Below are 19,809 nucleotides of genomic sequence, written 5' to 3' on the forward strand. Positions count from 1 at the left end.
ATCCTCAATCTTGCTAATTCTGTCTTCAGCCTCATAGATTCTATTCTCTCTGCCCTCTACTGCTTTCTGGAGTTCATCTATTTTGTTGCCCTGCTCTGATACTGTTTTAGCTTGTTCAGCTAGTTGCATTCTTAGCTCAGTGATTTCAGCTTTCAGCTCTCTAATAACCATGAGATAGTTAGAATTTTCTTCCATATTTTCATTTGTTGTTCCTGCATTTCTGATTACAATTTTTTCAAATTCTTTACTCACTCCTGTTATTATTTCCTTAGCTAATGTTTGGATGTTGAACTCGTTTTGTGCTTCACCCTCTGGAGGACTTTTAGCTGGACTCTTGTCCTGGTTCGAGTCTCCAATATTTTTTCTTGTTGTTTTAACCATTTTATATATTATGTTATGAGTTCCCTTTATCAGTACTTTTCAAATTATTGATTACTATTGCCTGGATTGACTTGTGTCTAAGTAATTTAATTAAAGGGTTTACCGTGGTGGAAGTTAACAGTTTTTTCAATCCCTGAGTTGGAGCTCAGTGGTTTAAAAGCCTCTTTTTTTTTTTCTTCCCTGTAGGCTATGGGAGCCTGAGGGCTTTTAAACTATCAATAGGCTTTTAGCTTAATCACTGACTCCTGACCAAGAGATAAAGCAGGGTGTGGCAGAGATAATCCAGTGATTATGCAAAGAGACTTTCACAGCCCCTCAGCTATGCCACCGAGGTATAGGTCTTCTCCTGAGTTTCCCGGTTAGATCTCTGTCCCCTGGTGTCCCTCCCTGCCACTGCTCCAGGTTCTGAGGGTAGTAGCAATGGAGACTCAGAGTTGCACTTGGTGAGTCTCTGGGGAGTCCTCTCCTCCCTTCAGCTGTCCCCTTGTTGGTGGAGCAGACTGGAGGTGGTGTCTCAACTGATTAACTGCTGAACTGTTAGCAGTCACTTAATCTCTCCTTAGGCCCCTCTCTCCTCTCTGTCACCAGCCACATGTGTTTGTACTCACGGGTGATTTACTGGGTTCCTGTGGTCATTCTAGTCCTGTCTTGTTTCGGTCCGGGTGGTCTCCTTTGGTATTCCTAGTTGATCCGGGAGAGGAGAGGGGAGGGGAGGGGAAAGGAGAGGAGAGGAGAGGAGAGGAGAGGAGAGGAGAGGAGAGGAGAGGAGAGGAGAGGAGAGGAGAGAAAGCGATCTGCCGCTCGTAGCTCTGCCTCCAGAAGTCGAATCCTGAAGCTTTCTTTCTGCAGGTGGGAACTGGGTACTTGAACCTGGGCCCTAACACATGGTAAGCTGTGCACTCAATTGGCTGTGCCGCCACCAGGCCCCTGAAAAAGTTCTTTTGAATTTGGGGTATTTCGATAGTGTTTCTTTGTCTTTTATGACATTGACATATTTGTTTATCTCCTTGTTCCCCTTCTTTCTTCCTTCCCTCTTTATTTCCTTTTTTTCCCTTCTTTTTTGCTTTCTTTCTTTTTCTTTTTTTCATTTTATTTATTTATTCATTCCCTTGTTGCCCTTGTTGTTTATTGTTATAGTTGATATTGATGTAGTTATTGGATAGGACAGAGAGAAATGGAGAGAGGAGGGAAAGACCGAGAGGGAGAGAGAAAGATAGACACCTGTAGACCTGCTTCGCCGCCTCTGAAGCGACTCCCCAGCAGGTGGGGAGCCAGAGCTCGAACTGGGGTCCTTGGGGCAGTCCTTGCGCTTTGCGCCACATTCGCTTAACCTGGTGCACTACCACCTGACTCCCCCTTTTTCTTTTTCTTTATTTTTAACCAGAGCACTGCTCAGTTCTGGCTTATGGTGGTGCGGGGGATTGAACATGGGACTTTGGAGCCTCATGCACAAGAGTCTCTTTGCATAACCATTATGCTATCTACCCTTCCACCCTTGCTTTCTTTTTTTCCTAAGGCAGGTGAAGAGGGTGACTTGAGTACTGCTTGTTCATAGAATAGAATCCAGAGCCTCATGAATGCAAGTCCTGCAGTCTACACACTGAAGGTCCTTCCAGGCCCTGTGAATACTTTCTTCAAGAAATAATAACAGTGCTGGCAGTGAAAGCGATGGCTCGGGGAGTCAGGCCTTAGTGCAGTGGGTTAAGCGCAGGTGACAAAGCACAAAGATTGGTGTAAGGATCCTGGTTCAAGCCCCCGGCTCCCCACCTGCAGGGGGTTTGCTTTACAGGCGGTGAAGCAGGTCTGCAGGTGTCTGTCTTTCTCTTCCCCTCTCTGTCTCTCCCTCTTTTCTCCATTTCTCTCTGTCCTGTGCAACAATAGTGACGTCAATTATAACAATAATAGCTACAACAATTAGAGCAATAATAATTACAACAATAAAACAACAAGGGCTACAAAAGGGAATAAATAAATACTAAAAAAAAAAGAAAGTGATGGCTCTTGTGACTGGGAAGATGGCTCAATTGCTAGAACATTGGGCTTGTATGCCTGAGATTTTTTTTGTTCAATCCCCAGCACAGCTTACAGCTTAAACCAGGGTAATACTCTGGTTCCCCCCCCCATTTCTTTCTTATTTATTTATGTATTTTTTTATATTGTCTTATTTTATTTGGATACCAGTCTGATCACACATAGCCAAGGAACACTCAAATAAGAAATCAGATATAACCAGATGTTAAAGATTGGTCTTCAAACATTATAGCTGATGCGGCCACGCTTGCCTATGACATAAAACCACATCCACACCTCTGTGGCCACCAAACCATTCAGCACAGCTTCCTTAGCCGTCAGATATTTGAAGCTAACAGTTTTAGCACTATTGACTATTTTTTTTCAAGCTCTGAATAGCTGTAGGGATCTCAGCAGGGGTTGGAGGAATAAGCTCAACTTTGGCATACTGCCAAAATGTGGCCAATTGAGGCTTGGAGTATGTCACAGCAGTGTTTATCAGTGTCAGGGCCTTCTCAGCAAGGTTACGGACAAACTGAGCCATGGCTGCAGGATAGAATGTCTGTCGCCATTTGTAATAGCCAAAACCTGGAAGCAACCCAGGTGTCCAACAACAGATGAGTGACTGAGCAAGTTGTGGTATGTATACACAATGGAATACTACTCAACTGTAAAAAATGATGACTTCACCGTTTTCAGCCGATCTTTGATGGACCTTGAAAAAATCATGTTGAGTGAAATAAGTCAGAAACAGAAGGATGAATATGGGATGATCTCACTCTCAGGCCGAAGTTGAAAAACAAGATCAGAAAAGAAAACACAAGTAGAACCTGAAATGGAATTGGCATATTGCCCTCAAGTAAAAGACTCTGGGGTGGGTGGGTGGGTGGGGAGAATACAGGTCCATGAAGGATGATAAATGACATAGTGGGGGTTGTATTGTTAAATGGGAAACTGGGGAATGTTATGCATGTACAAACTATTGTATTTACTGTTGAATGTAAAACATTAATTCCCCAATAAAGAAATAAATTTTTTTTTAAAAGTCTGTCGCCCTGAACTTATTTATGTCTTTTTATCTTATTTTATTTTTTTAAGATTTTATTTATTTATTAATGAGAAAGATAGTAGGAGAGAGAAAGAACCAGGCATCACTCTGGTACATGTGCTGCCAGGGATTGAACTCAGGACCTTATGCTTGAGAGTCCAATACTTTATCCACTACTCCATTTCCTGGACCACACTAATTAATTTTTTTTTAAGGTTTATTTATTCATGAGAAAGAGGAGGAGGAGAGAGAAAGAACCAGACATCACTCTGGTACATGTACTGCCGGGGATTGAACTTGGGACCTCATGCTTGAGAGTCTAGTGCTTTATCCACTGCACCACCTCCCATACCACTTTTATTTTTATTTTTTAAAAGATTTTATTTATTGGGAGTTGGGCAGTAGCACAGCGGGTTAAGTGCACATGGTCCAATGTGCAAGGACTGGTAAGGATCCCGGTTCGAGCCCCTGGCTCCCCATCTGCAGGGGAGTCATTTCACAGTAGTGAAGCAGGTCTGCAGGCGTCTGTCTTTCTCTTCCCTTATCTGTCTTCCCCTTCACTTTCCATTTCTCTCTATCCTATATAACAATGTCAACAACAACAACAATAACTACAACAACAATAAGAAACAACAAGGGCAACAAAAGGGAAAATAAATAAATATAAAAAAATTTTAAAAAGATTTTATTTGTTAATGAGAAAGTAGGAGGAGAAAGAGAAAAAAACAGATATCACTCTGGTACATGTGCTGCCGGGAATTGAACTCAGGGCCTCACGCTTCAGAGCTCAACGCTTTATCCACTGTGCCTCCTCCCGGACCACTATTTGTGTATTTATTACCAGAGCGCTGGTTAGCTCTGGCTTATGGTGGTGCTGGGGATTGAGTATGGGACCTCAGAGCTTCAGGAATGCAAGTATGTAGTGTCAGATAGTAATAAATAAATGCTGTGAAGAAAAATAAAGCAGGGTAAGAAGATACAGAGTGCCAGGTTGGAGGAGCTGACACCAGTACTGCCTGAGATAGAGTGTCCTCTTGAATGACATTTGGGAAGAGATCTCAGTAAAGGAAAGTAATACACTTTGTGAACACCCATGGGAAAAATATTCCAGAAGGATGGATAGTTGTGGTGGTGGATAGTGGTGTGGAGGCTGGGTTAAAAAAAAAAAAAAAAAGGAAGAACATCAAATTCAAAACTTGTTCAAGGATTTTCAGGATTCTGTAAATTCAGTTTAACTGGAATGCATCCCAGGGATGGGAGAGATAGCATAATGGTTGTGCAAAGAGATTTTCATGCCTGAGGCTTTGAAATCCTAGGTTCTACCCCCTGCACCACCGTAAGCTATCACTGAGCATTGCTCTGTTTTTTTTTTTTATTATTATTTTTTATTTAAGAAAGTATTAATTAACAAAACCATAGGGTAGGAGGGGTACAATTCCACACAATTCCCACCACCCATTCTCCATATCCCACCCCCTCCCCTGATAGCTTTCCCATTCTCTTATCCCTCTGGGAGCATGGACCCAGGGTCATGGTGGGTTGCAGAAGGTAGAAGGTCTGGCTTCTGTAATTGCTTCCCCTCTGAACATGGGCGTTGACAGAGAATGACAGAGAAGGGGAGAGATAGACACCTGCAGACCTGCCTCACAGCTTTTAAGCTACTCTTCTGTAGGTGAGGAAGTGCAGCCCAAATCTGGATCCTTACACCGGTCCTTGAGCTTTGTGCCATGTGCACTTTACCCGCTGTGCTACTGCCTGACTCCCTGAAAAAATAATTCTTTAAAAAAATTAAATGGGGGAGTCGGGCTGTAGTGCAGCGGGTTAAGCGCAGGTGGCGCAAAGCACATGGACCGGCATAAGGATCCCGGTTCGAACCCTGGCTCCCCACCTGCAGGGGAGTCGCTTCACAGGCGGTGAAGCAGGTCTGCAGGTGTCTATCTTTCTCTCCTCCTCTCTGTCTTCCCTCCTCTCTCCATTTCTCTCTGTCCTATCCAACAACGACAACAACAATAATAACTACAACAATAAAACAACAAAGGCAACAAAAGGGAATAAATAAAATAAATATTAAAATATATATATATTTATAAAAAAAATTAAATGGTTAAAATTGTATTTAGTAATGTTTTCTAATTTTTACATTTTTAATTTTTTTCTTTTTTAGGAAAATATTGATCCTGAAGAGGCTGCATTCCTTCTGCATAAACAGTGGACTTTATACAGTGTGACTCCCTTATATAAATTTTCCTACACTAATCTTAAAGAGTATTCCAGACTTTTGAGTGCATTTATTGCTGCTGAAAAGCAAAAAGGACTTGCTGTAGAAGTAGGAGAAGACTTCAACTTCAAAGTGATTTTCTCTACTCTCCTAGGAATAAAAGGAACACAAAGGGATCCTGTGGCATTTCTGGTCCAGGTAGAATATATAAGCAATACTTGCTTTCTAGGGAAGAAAATTGTATGTATTTTACTGCCTTTGGAATTGTATTTTCTTACTTTATTAATTTTTTTTTTTTTTTTTTTTTGCCTCCTGGGTTATCAGTGGGGCTCGGTGCCAGCACTATGAATCCACTGTTCCTAGAGGCTATTTTTCCCATTTTGTTGCCCTTGCTGTGTTTGTTATTATTATTGTTGTTATAGTTGCTGTTGTTATTTGATAGTACAGAGAAAACTCAAGAGAGGAGGGAAAGACAGAGAGGAGGAGAGAAAGATAGACACCTGCAGACCTGCTTCATTGCTTGTGAAGCGACTCTCCTGCAGATGCGGAGCTGGGGACTCGAACCAGAACCCTTACGCTGGTCCTTGCACTTTGTGTCATGTGTGCTTAACCCACTGCTCTACTGCCCAGCCCCCATTTCCTTGCTTTTTAAAAATGTTTTTAAATTCTCTTTTGAAGTAAACTTGATGTATAGCATTATATAAGTTTCAGGTGTGCATCATTATAAACATCTGTGTATATTGTATTACAGTCTATCCCATCCTTTTTTTAAATATATGTTTTTATTATCTTTATTGGTTAGAGACAACCAGAAACCGAGAAGGTAGAGAAGATAGAGAGGGAGAGAGAAAAAGAGACACCTGCAGCACTGCTTCACCACTTGTAAAGCTTTCCCCCTGCAGATGGGTACCATAGGCTCGAACCTGGGTCCTTGCCACCACTTGGCCCCCATCCCATCCTTTACTGTAACAATTTAAACTTATTTTAGTTTGTGATTGTCTTGTTGACCAAATTATACTCATTAGATAGTGCTGGCCTTCCCATTATAATATTATCATATTACTATAGAAAACACATAAAAGAAGATGTAAAGTTAGAAATTATAGGTTCTAACAGCTTTGCATACATCTATTTGACAATAGAGGATCTGAATAAACCTTTTTAAAAATTTATTTCCTCTTTTGTTGCCCTTGTTTTATATTGTTGTTGTAGTTATTGATGTCACCATCGTTGTTAGATAGGGCCGAGAGAAATGTGGGGTGGGGGGGAGGCAGAGGGAGAGAAAGATACCTGCAGACTTGCTTTACTACCTGTGAAGTGACTCCTCTGCAGGTGGGGGCCAGGGGCTCGAACCCGGATCCTTAGGCCGGTCCTAATCAGTATTATTGTTGCTTATGTTATTAGGAGTTTAAGTTTTTGTAGTTATAGCTATATGATTCTATGCTTTTCACTAGGACTAATTTTTTATATTTTTATTTCTTTATTTCCTTTTGTTGCCCTTGTTGTTTATTGTTGTTGTTGTTGGATAGGACAGAGAAATAGAGAAAGGAGGGAAAGACAGAGAGGGGGAGAGAAAGATAGACACCTGCAGACCTGCTTCACCACTTGTAAAGTAACTCCCCTGCAGGTGGGGAGCCGGGGGCTCGAACTGGGATCTTTCAGCCGGTCCTTGCGCTTTGCACCACTTGTGCTTACTTAACCTGCTGTGCTACCGCCCGACTCCCCCCCCCCCCTTTTTTAAAAAGATTTTATTTATTCATGAGAAATGATAGGAGAGAGAAGAACCAGCACTCTGGTACATGTGCTGCCAGGGATTGAACTCAGGACCTCATGCTTGGAGTCCAGTGCTTTATCCACTTTGCCACTTCCTGGACCACAGGACTACTAAATTTCTAGAAACAGAATTTTAGCAAATAAAATTATGTAAGATATTCTGTGGGTCGTGATATATCATACCAAATTACTTTCTCTGTTGGATGGGAGTGAAGATAGAGATCTAAAATGCTGTGTATAGGACCTTACAGTGAATGAAGAGATCTGTACTAGAACACACATCTTGATACTTCCAAATCACATGCTCAGATTGAAGTGGAGAAATTTGATTTAGCCATAAGTAAATATGACTGTATAGCGTCAAAAAATACTTAATTGCCCAATTAGATTTCTTAATTCCCTTTTTAAAAAAAATTTTTTTTTTTTGGATAGAGGCAAAGACATTGAGAAGGAAGAGAGCTAGAGAGGAAGTGAGACAGTGAGATACCTGCAGCACTGCTTCACCACTTGGGAAGCTTTCCCCTGCAGGTGAGGGATGGGGACTTCAACTGGGGTCCTTGTACACTGTAATGTGTGTACTTAACCACATGCGTCACCACCAAGCCCCTAGATTGCTTAATTTCAATGGAAAAAAAGAAAATGTAATATTTTATATTCCCTCCTATATTTAATGCATTTAAAAAACAAACAAATTTGGGGTCAGGCGGTGGTGCAGTGGGTTAAGCACATGTGGTGCAAAGTGCAAGGACCCGCGTAAGGATCCCAATTCAAGCCCCCCACTCCCCACCTGCAGGGGAGTCACTTCACAGGCGGTGAAGCAGGTCTGCAGTTGTCTATCTTTCTCTCCCCCTCTCTGTCTTCCCCTTCTCTCTCCATTTCTCTCTGTCCTGTCCCAACAACGAACAACATCAACAATGGCAATAATAATAACCACAAGGAGGCTACAACAAGGGCAACAAAAAGGGGAAAATATGGCCTCCAGGAGCGGTGGATTCATGGTGCAGGCACTGAGCCCAGCAATTACCCTGGAGGAAAAAAACCCCAAAAAACAGGAGTCTAATGGAAGCAGTGGAGTCAGACAGGCACAAGGCCCCAGGTATAACCCTGGTGGGAAAAAATTAAAATTGATGTAATTTTCATTCATTTATTTATTTATTTATTTATTTATTTATTTATTACCAGAGCACTGCTCAGCTCTGGCTTATGGCAGTGTGGGGGATTGAACCTTGGACTTGACAGCCTCAGGCATGAAAGTCTCTTTGCATAACCATTATGCTATACTCCCACCTGTAATTTTTTTTTATTTATTTATTAGTGAGGGAGAAGAGAGAACTAGAGCATCAACCTGATAGAAGCAGTGTTGGGAATGGAACTTGGTACTTCCTGTTTGAGAGTCGTCTTATCCATTTCACCATTTCCCAAGCCACAAAAGTGACTGTGTATTATAGGAGGAATGATTAAAGAAACTGGAGATGTTGAACTTGACAGCAGATTTGCTACAGACCCCAGAAAAACTCAGTTTTTTCCTATAGAAGACAGTTTATTGGGCTAAGAAGGTAACATTTATGGTTTTATAAGAAATCCTGCACACCCAAGGCACCAACTGCCAGCCAGGTTCAATCCTCAACACTTCCATAAGCCAGAGCTGTGTTGTGTTCCTATAAAATAATAATAACAAAACTTATTTTAATTATTATTTTTTCTTTACAATTTTATAATATTTATTTATTTTCCCTTTTGTTGCCCTTGCTGTTTATTGTTGTAGTTATAGGGTTAAGCGAAGCACAAGGACAGGCTTAAGGATCCCGGTTTGAGCCCCCAACTCCACCTGCAGGATAGTTGCTTCACAAGCAGTGAAGCAGGTCTGTAGGCATCTATCTTTTTCTCCCCCTCTCTGTCTTCCCCTCCTCTCTCCGTTTCCCTCTATCCTATATAACAAAGACGATATCAATAACAACTATAACTACAACAATAAAACAAGGGCAACAAAAGGGAAAATAAATATAAAATTGTAAAGAAAAAATAATAATTCATTAAAATAAGTAAGTTTTGTTATTATTATTTTATAGGAACACAACACAGCTCTGGCTTATGGAGGTGTTGGGGATTGAACCTGGCTGGCAGTTGGTGCCTTGGGTGTTTCTTGGGTGTTTCTGGCAGTTTCTTTTTCTTTTCTATCTTTATTTATTAGATAGAGACAGCCAGAAATCAAGAGGGAAGTGGGTGATAGAGAGGGAGAGAGATACCTGCAGCTCTGCTTCACCACTCACAAAGCTTTACTTCTGCAGGTGGGGGCTGGGAGCTCGAACCCAAGTCCTTGCACATTGTAATATGTGCGCTCAACTAGGTGCGCCACCACCCGGCTCCGACCAAAATTCTTTATGGAGTGCAGTAAGGTGGAAGTTGTGGCTTCTGTAATTGCTTCTCCACTGGACATGAGTGTTGGCAGGCCATCCATACCCCTAACCTGTCTCTACCTTTCCCTAGTGGGGTATGGCTCTGGAGAGGTGAGATTCCAGAACACATTGGTGAATTCGTCTGCCCATGGAGTTCAGGGTGAAATCATAATAACACCTACAACGGAGTTCTGGTGGTGGGAATGGTGTGGAGTTGTACCCATCTTGTCCTATGGTTTTTGTCAGTGTGTCTTTTTTTTTTTTTTTACCTTTTGTTGCTCTTTTTTTTTAATTGTTATAGTTATTATTGTTATTGATGTCATCATTGTTGGATATGACATAGAGAAATGGAGATAGGAGGGGAAGACAGAGAGGGGGAGAGAAAGATAGACACCTGCAGGCCTGCTTCACTGCTTATGAAGCGACTTCCCTGCAGGTGGGGAGCCGAGGGCTCAAACCGGGATCCTTACACTGGTCCTTACACTTTGCACCACCTGCGCTTAACCCGCTGCGCTACTGCCCCATTCCCCAGTGTGTCCTTTTTATAAATAAAAACTTAAAAAAAAAGAATAAGTCTAGAAAGATGGTGCTAGAGAGTTTCTTAGTTTTAAATGTGTTGATTAATTTTGAGAAGATGCAGTTTAGGGATAAATGTACTTTTGAATTAAATGACCCTGTTTGACTATCCTTTGTAGATTCTGTCAAAATCACAATTGCCATCTGAGAACAGAGACGATAAAGTGCTGTGGACTGGTTGGTTCTGCTGTGTATTTGGAGACAGTCTTTTGGAGTCTGTTTCAGAAGATTTTACCTGTTTACCCCTATTCCTTGCAAATGGAGCAGAGTCTAATACGGCCATAATTGGAACCTGGTTTCAGAAAACTTTTGATTGTTCTTTCAGTCCCTTAGCAATCAGTGCATTCAATCTTTCCTGGATGGCTGCAATGTGGACAGCATGCAAAATGGATCATTACGTGGCTTCTGTGGAATTTCTGTGGTCTGTACCATGTAGCCCTCAAAGTCTGGACATCTCTTATGCTATACATCCAGAGGATGCAAAAGCTTTGTGGGACAGTGTCCACAAAACACCTGGGGAAGTTACCCAGGAAGAAGTTGACTTATTCATGGATTGCCTTTATTCACATTTCCATAGGCATTTCAAAATTCACTTATCAGCCACAAGATTGATTCGTGTTTCAACATCTGTAGCTTCAGCACATACTGATGGAAAAGTAAAGGTTAGTTTGAACAAATCTAGTTTTTTCCATATTGCAGAATTTTCAGCGAGTATAATGATTGTATCTTTCACAGTGAATAAAACTTTAAATATGTATTGATTTGAGACAGAGATTTTACTTTATGCTTTGTAAATGTTTTACTAAAGTCTCCAGCCTTTTAGATGCAGATTTATAATGGAAACATACCATATAATGTCCATTACTTTTGTTTTTTTTAAATATTCCCTTTTGTTGCCCTTGTTGTTTTATTGTTGTAGTTATTGTTATTGTATAGGACAGAGAGAAATGGAGAGAGGAGGGGAAGACAGAGAGGGGAAGAGAAAGACACTTGCAGACCTGACCTGCTTCACTGCTTGTGAAGTGACTCACTCCCCTGCAGGTAGGGAGCCGGGATCCTTCAGCCGGTCCTTGCACTTTGTACCACCTGCGGTTAACCTGCTGCGCTACCACCCAACTCCCTAATGTGGACTACTGACTTTGATAATAATAACCATATCAGTAACTCTGACACATGTGGTGCCCAGAACTGAAGTAGGAGCCTCATACTTGAGAGTTCAACTCTGTCCATTTCATTTCCTCCAGGACCACTTTTTTTCTTTAGATCTTTATTATTATTATCATCATCATCATTAAGTCTTAAAATATTTTACATATTTATTTATGAGAAAGAGTGGGGAGAGCACCAAAGCATCACTCTAGCACATGTGATTCTGGGAGGTGGTATAGTGGATAAAATGTTAGACCGTCAAACATGAGGTCCTGAGTTTGATCCCTGGCAAATCATACCAGAGTGATGCTCTGTTTGTCTCTCTTTCTCCTTCTCTCATAAATAAGCAGACTATATATACATATATAATTAAAATAAACATCAGTGTGTTAGACACTCAGTAAATGTTTCCTAGGGTCTTGGGACTGCTAGAGGTTTGACATTCCTTTAATCTTTTTAAATATATATATATATATATATATATATATATATATATATATATATAACTATTTTGTTTGGCAGGCCCACTTTTTTTTAATTTAGTATTTTATTTTATTTGTTTATTTATTTATTTTGCCTCCAGGGTTATCGATGGGGCTTAGTGCCTACACTATGAATCCAATGCTCCTGGAGGCTAGTTTTTTTGTTTTAAATTTATTTTTATTCAATAGGACAGAGAAGAATTGAAAGAGGAAGGGAAGATAGAGAAGGGGAGAGAAAGACACCTGCAGACTTGCTTCACCACTTGTGGGTACCTGTGGGCTCAAACCGGGATCCTTGCACTGGTCCCTGTGTTTCATACTATGTGCGCTTAATCTAGTGCACCACCATCGGACTCCCATCAGGGCCACTTTCTGTTCTTTTTTTTTTTTTTTTTTTTAATATTTTATTTATTTATTAATGAGAGGGATAGGAGGAGAAAGAACCAGACATCACTCTGGCACATGTGCTGCCGGGGACTGAACTTAGAACCTCATGCTTGAGAGTCCAACACTTTATCCACTGCACCACCTCCCAGACCACCTATTCTTTTCTTTATATGTGCAGGCTATGGGTTTATTATTATTATTATTATTTATTTTTCTATTTATTAATGAGAACCAGAGCATCACTCTGGCACATGTAATGTTGACAATTTAACTTGAGACGACTTTCTTTTTTTTTAAATTTTTTTTATATTTATTTATTTTTCCTTTTGTTTCCTTGGTTGTTTTTCATTATTGTTGTAGTTATTGCTATTGCTGTTGTTGGATAGGACAGAGAGAAATGGAGAGAGGAAGGGAAGACAGAGAGGAGAGAAAGATAGACACCTGCAGATCTGCTTTACCGCCTGTGAAGTGACTCCCCTTCAGGTGGGGAGCCGGGGTTTGAACCAGGATCCTTACGCGGGTCCTTGCACTTTGCGCCACATGCGCTTAACCTACTGCACTTCCGTCCAACTCCCTAACTGACTTTCTTTCTTACTTTTTTTCTCTTTCTTCCTTTTTCTTTTTTCTGTATAAATTTTTCTGAAGGTGGTCCAGGAGGTGGCGTAGTGGATAAAGCGTTGGACTCTCAAGCATGAGGTCTTGAGTTCATTCCCTGGCAGCACATGTACCAGAGGGATGTCTGGTTCTTTCTCTCTCTCTCCTGTCTTTCTTAGTAATAAATAAATAAAATCTTTAAAATGTTTTCTTTTCTGAAGGAGACTGTCAGCATGACTGTTTTGCTATACTGCTAATTAACCTTCATTTATTTTATAGCACATATGAAATAATGCTGCTCACGCATACAGAAGAAAGCAGGTCAATGAAATGTGCACTTTATGCTTTCAAATCTAGCTCTCTAGCTATTATGCCAACTCCTGGATTGCTTATGTACAGGTTTTTCTCAATCTTAGTGAAGCCCACATCCTCACTATAATATGTATCTTATTCCATTTATTATTATTTTTTAAACTTAAAAATTTTTTTTTTTAATATTTATTTTCCCTTTTGTTGCCCTTGTTGTTTAACATTGTTGTGGTTATTGATGTCGTTGTTGTTGGATAGGACAGAGAGAAATGGAGAGAGGAGGGGAAGACAGAGGGGGAGAGAAAGACAGACACCTGCACACCTGCTTCACCATTTGTAAAGAGACTCCCCTCCAAGTGGGGAGCTGGGGGCTTGAACTGGCTTATGCCGGTCCTTGAACTTTGAGACATGTGCTTAACCCGCTGCACCACCACCCGACTCCCATTCCATTTATTATTTTTTTAATTGCCACTAGAGTTATTGCTGGGTCTCAGTGCATGTACTACTGATACACCATTCCCACTGGCCTTTGGCCTTTTCTTTCTTTTTTTTTTTTTTTTTTTTTTTTTAGGGGGTTCATGCTTTACAGTGAAGTTGTTTTTGTTTTTTTTTTTTTAGTGTCTTTATTATTTAATTTTTAAATTTGTTATTCGATAGAGATGGAAAGAAATTGAGGGGGGCAGTAGAAAGGGAAAGAGGCAGAGACACCTGTAGCCTTACTTCATCACTGGTGAAGCTTTTCCTTTACAAGGGGGGACCAGAGGCTTGAACCTGTGTCCTTGTGCACTGTAATGTGAGCGCTTTTTGTGTAACCATTATGCTATCTGCCCTTCCCCAATTCCTTCCTTCCTTCCTTCCTTCCTTCCTTCCTTCCTTCCTTCCTTCCTTCCTTTCTTTCTAAAGTAGAAATAGGAATTGAGGGCAGGGATAGATAGCATAATGGTTATGCAAAGAGACTCATGCCTGAGGCTCCAATGTCTGAGGTTCAATCCCCCTCAACACTAAAAAAGAGAGAGAATTCAGTGTATTATCCATCATGCCACCTCCTAGGTAGCTCCCACTTTTTTTTTTTTAGAAAATTTTTTCTTCTTTTTTTCCCGTTTTTTGCCCTGTTGTTTATCATTGTTGTCATTGCTGTCATTGTTGTGGGATAGGACAGAGAAATCTAAAGAGATGGGGAAGACAGAAAGGGGGAGAGAAAGATAGATAGATACCTGCAGACCTGTTTCACCATTTGTGAAGCAACTCCCCTTTAGGTGGGGAGCTGGGGGCTGGGAACCAGGATCCTTACTACGAAAGTGCCACCTGTGTTTAACCCCTGCGCTACCGCCTGGTCCCCCAGAAAATTTTTTTTATGTTGTCCTGGAGGTGGCGCAATGGATGAAGCACTGGACTCTCAAGCGTAAGGTCCCAAGTTCAGTCCCTGGCAGCACATGTACCAGAGTGATGTCTGATTCTTTCTGTCTCTCCTCCATCTTTTTCTTTAGTAAATAAATGAAATCTTTAAAAAAAGAAAAACAAAAATTTTTATTTATTTACCAGTGACAGCCAGAAATTGAGAGTGAAGGGCATGATAGAGAGGGAGAGAAATTGCTCCAAGAGTGGCACAATGGATAAAGCATTGGACTCTCAACCATGAGGTTCCAAGTTCAATCCCCAGCAACACATGTACCATAGTGATAGCTGTTCTTTCCTATCTTTCTCATAAATAAATAAATAAATAAATAAAATAAATATTAAAAAGAGAGAGATAGACAGAGAAACACCTTCACACTGCTTCACCACTGTCAAAGCTTTCCCCTAGCAGGTGGGGACCAGGGGCTTGAACCCAGGCCCCTCCCTGAGCATTGTACATGTATACTCAACCAGGTATACCACCACCTGGTCCCCTACTTTTTTTTTTATTTCTTCCAGATGTTTATTAAAAAATGATTATTTTTAAATAGAGTAAGAATGAGAGTGAAAGAGCTTTTGTCAGGCTCAAGCTAGGGTTTTGCACATGGCAAAGCAGCACTCTATCCAAGTGGGCTTTTTTGCTGGCCCCAAAGATAGGCAGGCAGGCAGGTGGGTAGTCAGAACTCCACTTCTGGCTGAAACTGGGAACCTCAGGCATGCAGGTCCTAGGCTATCAGTTGAACTATTTCCGTGACCTCTTATACCAGGCATGATTAAACACTATGCATATATTGTCTCACAATAATCAGTTTTATATTGATTGCAGGTCTTCAACTGTAGCATACCTAAGACAACTTGCTGTGAGATTACATAGCTAATAAGTGGAGTCAGAACTTAATCTCAGTCATCTGACTCAAAAGCTTTGTTTTTTTATTTTACTTACTTATATTGATTTATTTACATGAGCATAGCTTCATTCTGGTTTATGGTGGTGCAGGGGATTGAGTTTGGGACTTTGAAGCCTCAGGCCTGAGAGTCTGTTTGCATAACCATTATGCTATCTCCTATACCCTTCTTTTAAAGTTTATTTTTATTTTTTGTTTCTTTATTGGGGGATTAATGGTTTACAGCCAACAGTAAAATATAGTAGTTTGTACATGTGTAACATTTCCTTGTTTTCCATATAACAATTCAAACCTCACTAGGTCCTCCTCTGCCATCATTTTCCAGGACCTGAAGTCTCCCCCCAACCCCAGAGTCTTTTACTTTGGTACAATACTTTTTTTTTTTTTGGTAAGACTTATTGGGCCAGCAAGATAATTCACCTGGAGGATATGCCTGCTTTGACAGTCTCATAACCCAGATTCCAGTCCAACCCCTATCACACTGGAAGAAGCTTTAGTGCTGTGGTATCTTCCTCTGTCTTTGTCTAAAAATGTTGGTCTGGAACAATGAAGACCTAGTGAGGAATATGTGTATATATATTTTATTTATTTATTTTTTTGCTTACAATTGAGCCTGGGACCTCTGGGGTCTCAGGTAAGCAAGTCTGGCATGCCACTTCTATGAAATCTACCAGATCTAAAAGCCTATGTTTTTAACTGCAACACTGTACTGTCCAAGATGTTTAAAATTAATGTAGTAGCCTGGTTTTTGTCATCTACTTACTTTTTATAAGGTGCTTTTGGAATCATCTCTTTGAGAAGAAAAGGCCTATGGAACCTCTTCCTAGAAAATGTAGATGCTTGATTTTGCATAAAGTCCCAAGGTGTTCCTAGATAACTCCTTCCCTTCTTCACACCTTAGATAGCTCATTGTAAACCGGGTTAAATGAAGCCCTAGTTCAGTTCTAAACACCACTGACTAATAGTTGTAAATTTATTAAAGGCACTAGTCTTCATTAAGTAAAATCTGATTGAATGTTATGCATGTACAAACTATTGTATTTACTGTTGAATGTAAAACATTAATTCCCCAAGAAAGAAATAAATTAAAAAAAAAAAAAAGTAAAATCTGATTGACTTAAATCAGCAGAGTTTTGGTCTTATATGCATATCTTAGCTTATAAATTTTACAGTTTTAAATAAGCCTCAAATACTAATATATCAGGCTGCTTTATTATAATAATTCTAATTTATTTTAATTTTAATAGCCTTATTTTTTTTCTTTCAGATTTTGTGTCATAAATACCTTATTGGAGTTTTGACATATTTGACGGAACTGGCAATTTTTCAAATTGAGTGAGGCCTTGTGTGGATTATGAATTTTGCATCGTATCCCTTTTTCTCACTGGTTCTATGCCTCATTGCTATGCTAAGAAGTACTAGAGGAGAATGGCATCTATCGCTCTTCTTTGTTTTCCTCCCAGTGGTTTTGGAATTGCCCAGATGGACACCACAAGAATAATCAGAGCAATGACAGTGGTAGTAGATGAAACATAGCCAGACACTTAGATAATATTGTGATCGTCAAAGGTGCCAGTCTTTTAGAAAATGTTGACTGTCTTCCTAAAATATATGTGTTTATTATGTCAAGTGTTTGGGATTCAAGTATGCTGTCTCTAATATTTGATATTTCTGATTTGGGTCTTTAATGCATTTAATCTCTTTTAAGCACTTTAAACTTTTTTTAAAGAGGCAATTTCTGCCTTCTAAAGACTTTTTTTTTTCTCCCAACATCTTTGCTGGGGCATTACACTTTTGAGTTTTCTCTCTCTCTCTCTCTCTCTCAATAGAAAGTGAGAGATATAGAGAATCAAAGAAAGATAGACATGGCAACACTGCTCACTACTTGTGAAGCTTCATGTGGTGAGATAACTTCTAGCCCCTAAAGACATTTTCTTACTGTTTTGTTGTAGAGAACTAACAACTAATCTCTTCAGAGGAGGGCCAGAGAGATAGCTTGCTGGGAAGGGGGTAGTGCCTTGCCATGTGCAGAGGTTCAAACCTCAGTACCATATGGGAGAGCCATGGTACTAAAAGAAGCTCTAATGCTATTCTCCCCCCCCCCCTTTCTCTGTCTGATCATTCAGTGGTCCAAAGTAGTGAAATCATACTGTGTGAGGCCCCAACTCTGGGGGAAAAAATATTCAGAGGTAAATAAAGACTGACATAAAATTTCAAAACCGTTGCTTATGTTTTTAATGCTGTTCAATTCTTATTGCAATAAGTTAAATATTCACTTTTGACATAAAGTATGTTTGTCAATGTCTTGATGACAGGTGCTTTAATTAATATCTTTGTAATAGGAAGCAGTAAGTATTTTCTCTAGCATAAAGATTAAAGACCAACAATTACATAGAGTCACTTAAACTGTAGAGTTGAATGATACCTGTGAGAGTCCCCTGCCCCCCCAAAAAAAGATTTTATTTATTTATTAATGAGAGAACCAGAACAGATCATCACTCTGGCATATGTGATGTCAGGGATTAAACTCAGGACCCCATGCTTGACAGTCCAGTGCCATTGTGAACCTCTTGAGGGAAAAAAATCTCGTTTGGCGGCTGGGCAGTAGCACACCCGGTTAAGTGTACATGGTGCAAAGCGCAAGGACCAATGTAAGGATCCTGGTTGGAGCCCGGGCTCCCCACCTGCAGGGGAGTCGCTTCACAAGCAGTGAAGCAGGTCTGCAGGTGTCTTTCTCTCCCCCCTCTTTTTTCCCCTCCTCTCTTGATTTCTCTCTTTCTTATTCAGCAATGATAGCAATAACAACAACGATAAACAAGGGCAACAAAAGGGGAAAAAATAGCCTTCAGGAGCAGTGGATTCTACATAGTGCAGGCACTGAGTCCCAGCAGTAACCCTGGAGGGGAAAAAAAATTCTCTTGTTTAACTTTCTTTTTTCTTTTTATTTAATATTTATTTATTTTCCTTTGTGTTGTCTTTATTGTTTTATCATTGTGGTGGTTATTATTATTGTTATTGATGTTGTTGGATAGGACAAAAATCAAAAGAGGAGGGAACGACGGGGAAAGAAGGATAGACACCTGCAGATCTGCTTCACTGCTTGTGAGGCAAACCCCCTGCAGGTGGGGAGCTGGGGCTGGAACAAGGATCCTTACGCTGGTCCTTGAGTTTTGTGCCACCTGTGCTTAACCCGATAAGCTACCAATTGACGCCCCGAGTCTTTTTTTTTTTAAAGAACTTCTTTATTTATTCATGAAAAAGTAAGGGAGTCAGGCGGTAGTGCAGCAGGTTAAGCGCAGGTGGCACAAAGCGCAAGGACCGATGTAAGGATCCCAGTTTGAGGCCCCGGCTCCCCACCTGCAAGGGAGTCGCTTCACAGACAGTGAAGCAGGTCTGCAGGTGTCTCTCTGTCTCTCTTCCTCTCTATCTCCCCCTTCTCTCTCCATTTCTCTCTGTCTCTATGCAATAACAAATAAAAAAACATAAAAAAAATAAAAAGGAGAGAAAGAACCAGACATAACTCTGGTACATATTAACCATCTGCACTACCGTTCAACCCCCTTGTTTAACTTTCATGTCCCTAATTTTGCTTTAGTACGGCACTGGGTAAATCTCTATAGATTCATGAGTGAATTTTAAGCAAGTCTTACATTTTGCAGATGAAAAACTGAGAGATGAAGCAACTTAAGAGACTTGCATAAGATCCTATATCTTTTTTTAAATTTTAATGTTATTATTGGATAGAGACTGAGAGAAATTGAGAGGGAGAAGGAAATAGAGTGAAAGAGACAGAGAGACACCTGCAGCCCTGCTTCACCACTCCTGAAGCCTTCCCCCTGCAGGTGGGGACTAGGGTTTGAACCTGGCTCCTTGTGCACTGTAATGTGAGCACTTAACCAGGTGTGCCACTACCTGGAAGATTCTATATATATATTTTTTTATTATTTTTTATGTTTACTTATTTTCCCTTTTGTTGCCCTTGTTTTTTATTATTGTTGTAGTTATTATTGTTGTTATTAATGTCGTAGTTGGATAGGACAGAGAGAAATGGAGAGAGGAGGGGAAGACAGAGAGGGGGAGAGAAAAACACCTGCAGACCTGCTTCACCGCTTGTGAAGCGATTCCCCTGCAGGTGCGGAGCCGGGGACTTGAACCGGGATCCTTAGGTCAGTCCTTGTGCTTCATG

General features: G+C 40.5%; 1 protein-coding gene, 1 non-coding gene and 1 pseudogene across 3 annotated transcripts in view; 1 reads left to right on the plus strand and 2 right to left on the minus strand.

Moving 5' to 3' along the window:
• CENPL (centromere protein L) overlaps nucleotides 1–17,842 on the plus strand; it is a 34,255-nt gene extending 16,413 nt beyond the window's left edge. For both annotated transcript variants that reach the window (XM_060197923.1, XM_060197922.1), the window contains exons 3-5: nucleotides 5,604–5,855; nucleotides 10,522–11,064; nucleotides 16,891–17,842. In XM_060197923.1, coding sequence (XP_060053906.1) covers nucleotides 5,604–5,855; nucleotides 10,522–11,064; nucleotides 16,891–16,962 — 867 coding nt within the window. In that variant the 3' untranslated portion in view covers nucleotides 16,963–17,842. The remainder of the gene's footprint in view (nucleotides 1–5,603; nucleotides 5,856–10,521; nucleotides 11,065–16,890) is intronic.
• On the minus strand, nucleotides 2,551–2,948 carry LOC103121258 (ATP synthase subunit g, mitochondrial-like; annotated as a pseudogene).
• Nucleotides 13,224–13,352, minus strand: LOC132540628 (small nucleolar RNA SNORA19). The gene has a single exon (XR_009551818.1). It is a non-coding gene; the product is annotated as a small nucleolar RNA SNORA19 (small nucleolar RNA).
• Nucleotides 17,843–19,809: the final 1,967 nt, after the last annotated feature.

This window comes from Erinaceus europaeus, chromosome 9 (assembly GCF_950295315.1).
Source record: "Erinaceus europaeus chromosome 9, mEriEur2.1, whole genome shotgun sequence".
NCBI classification, from domain to species: domain Eukaryota; kingdom Metazoa; phylum Chordata; class Mammalia; order Eulipotyphla; family Erinaceidae; genus Erinaceus; species Erinaceus europaeus.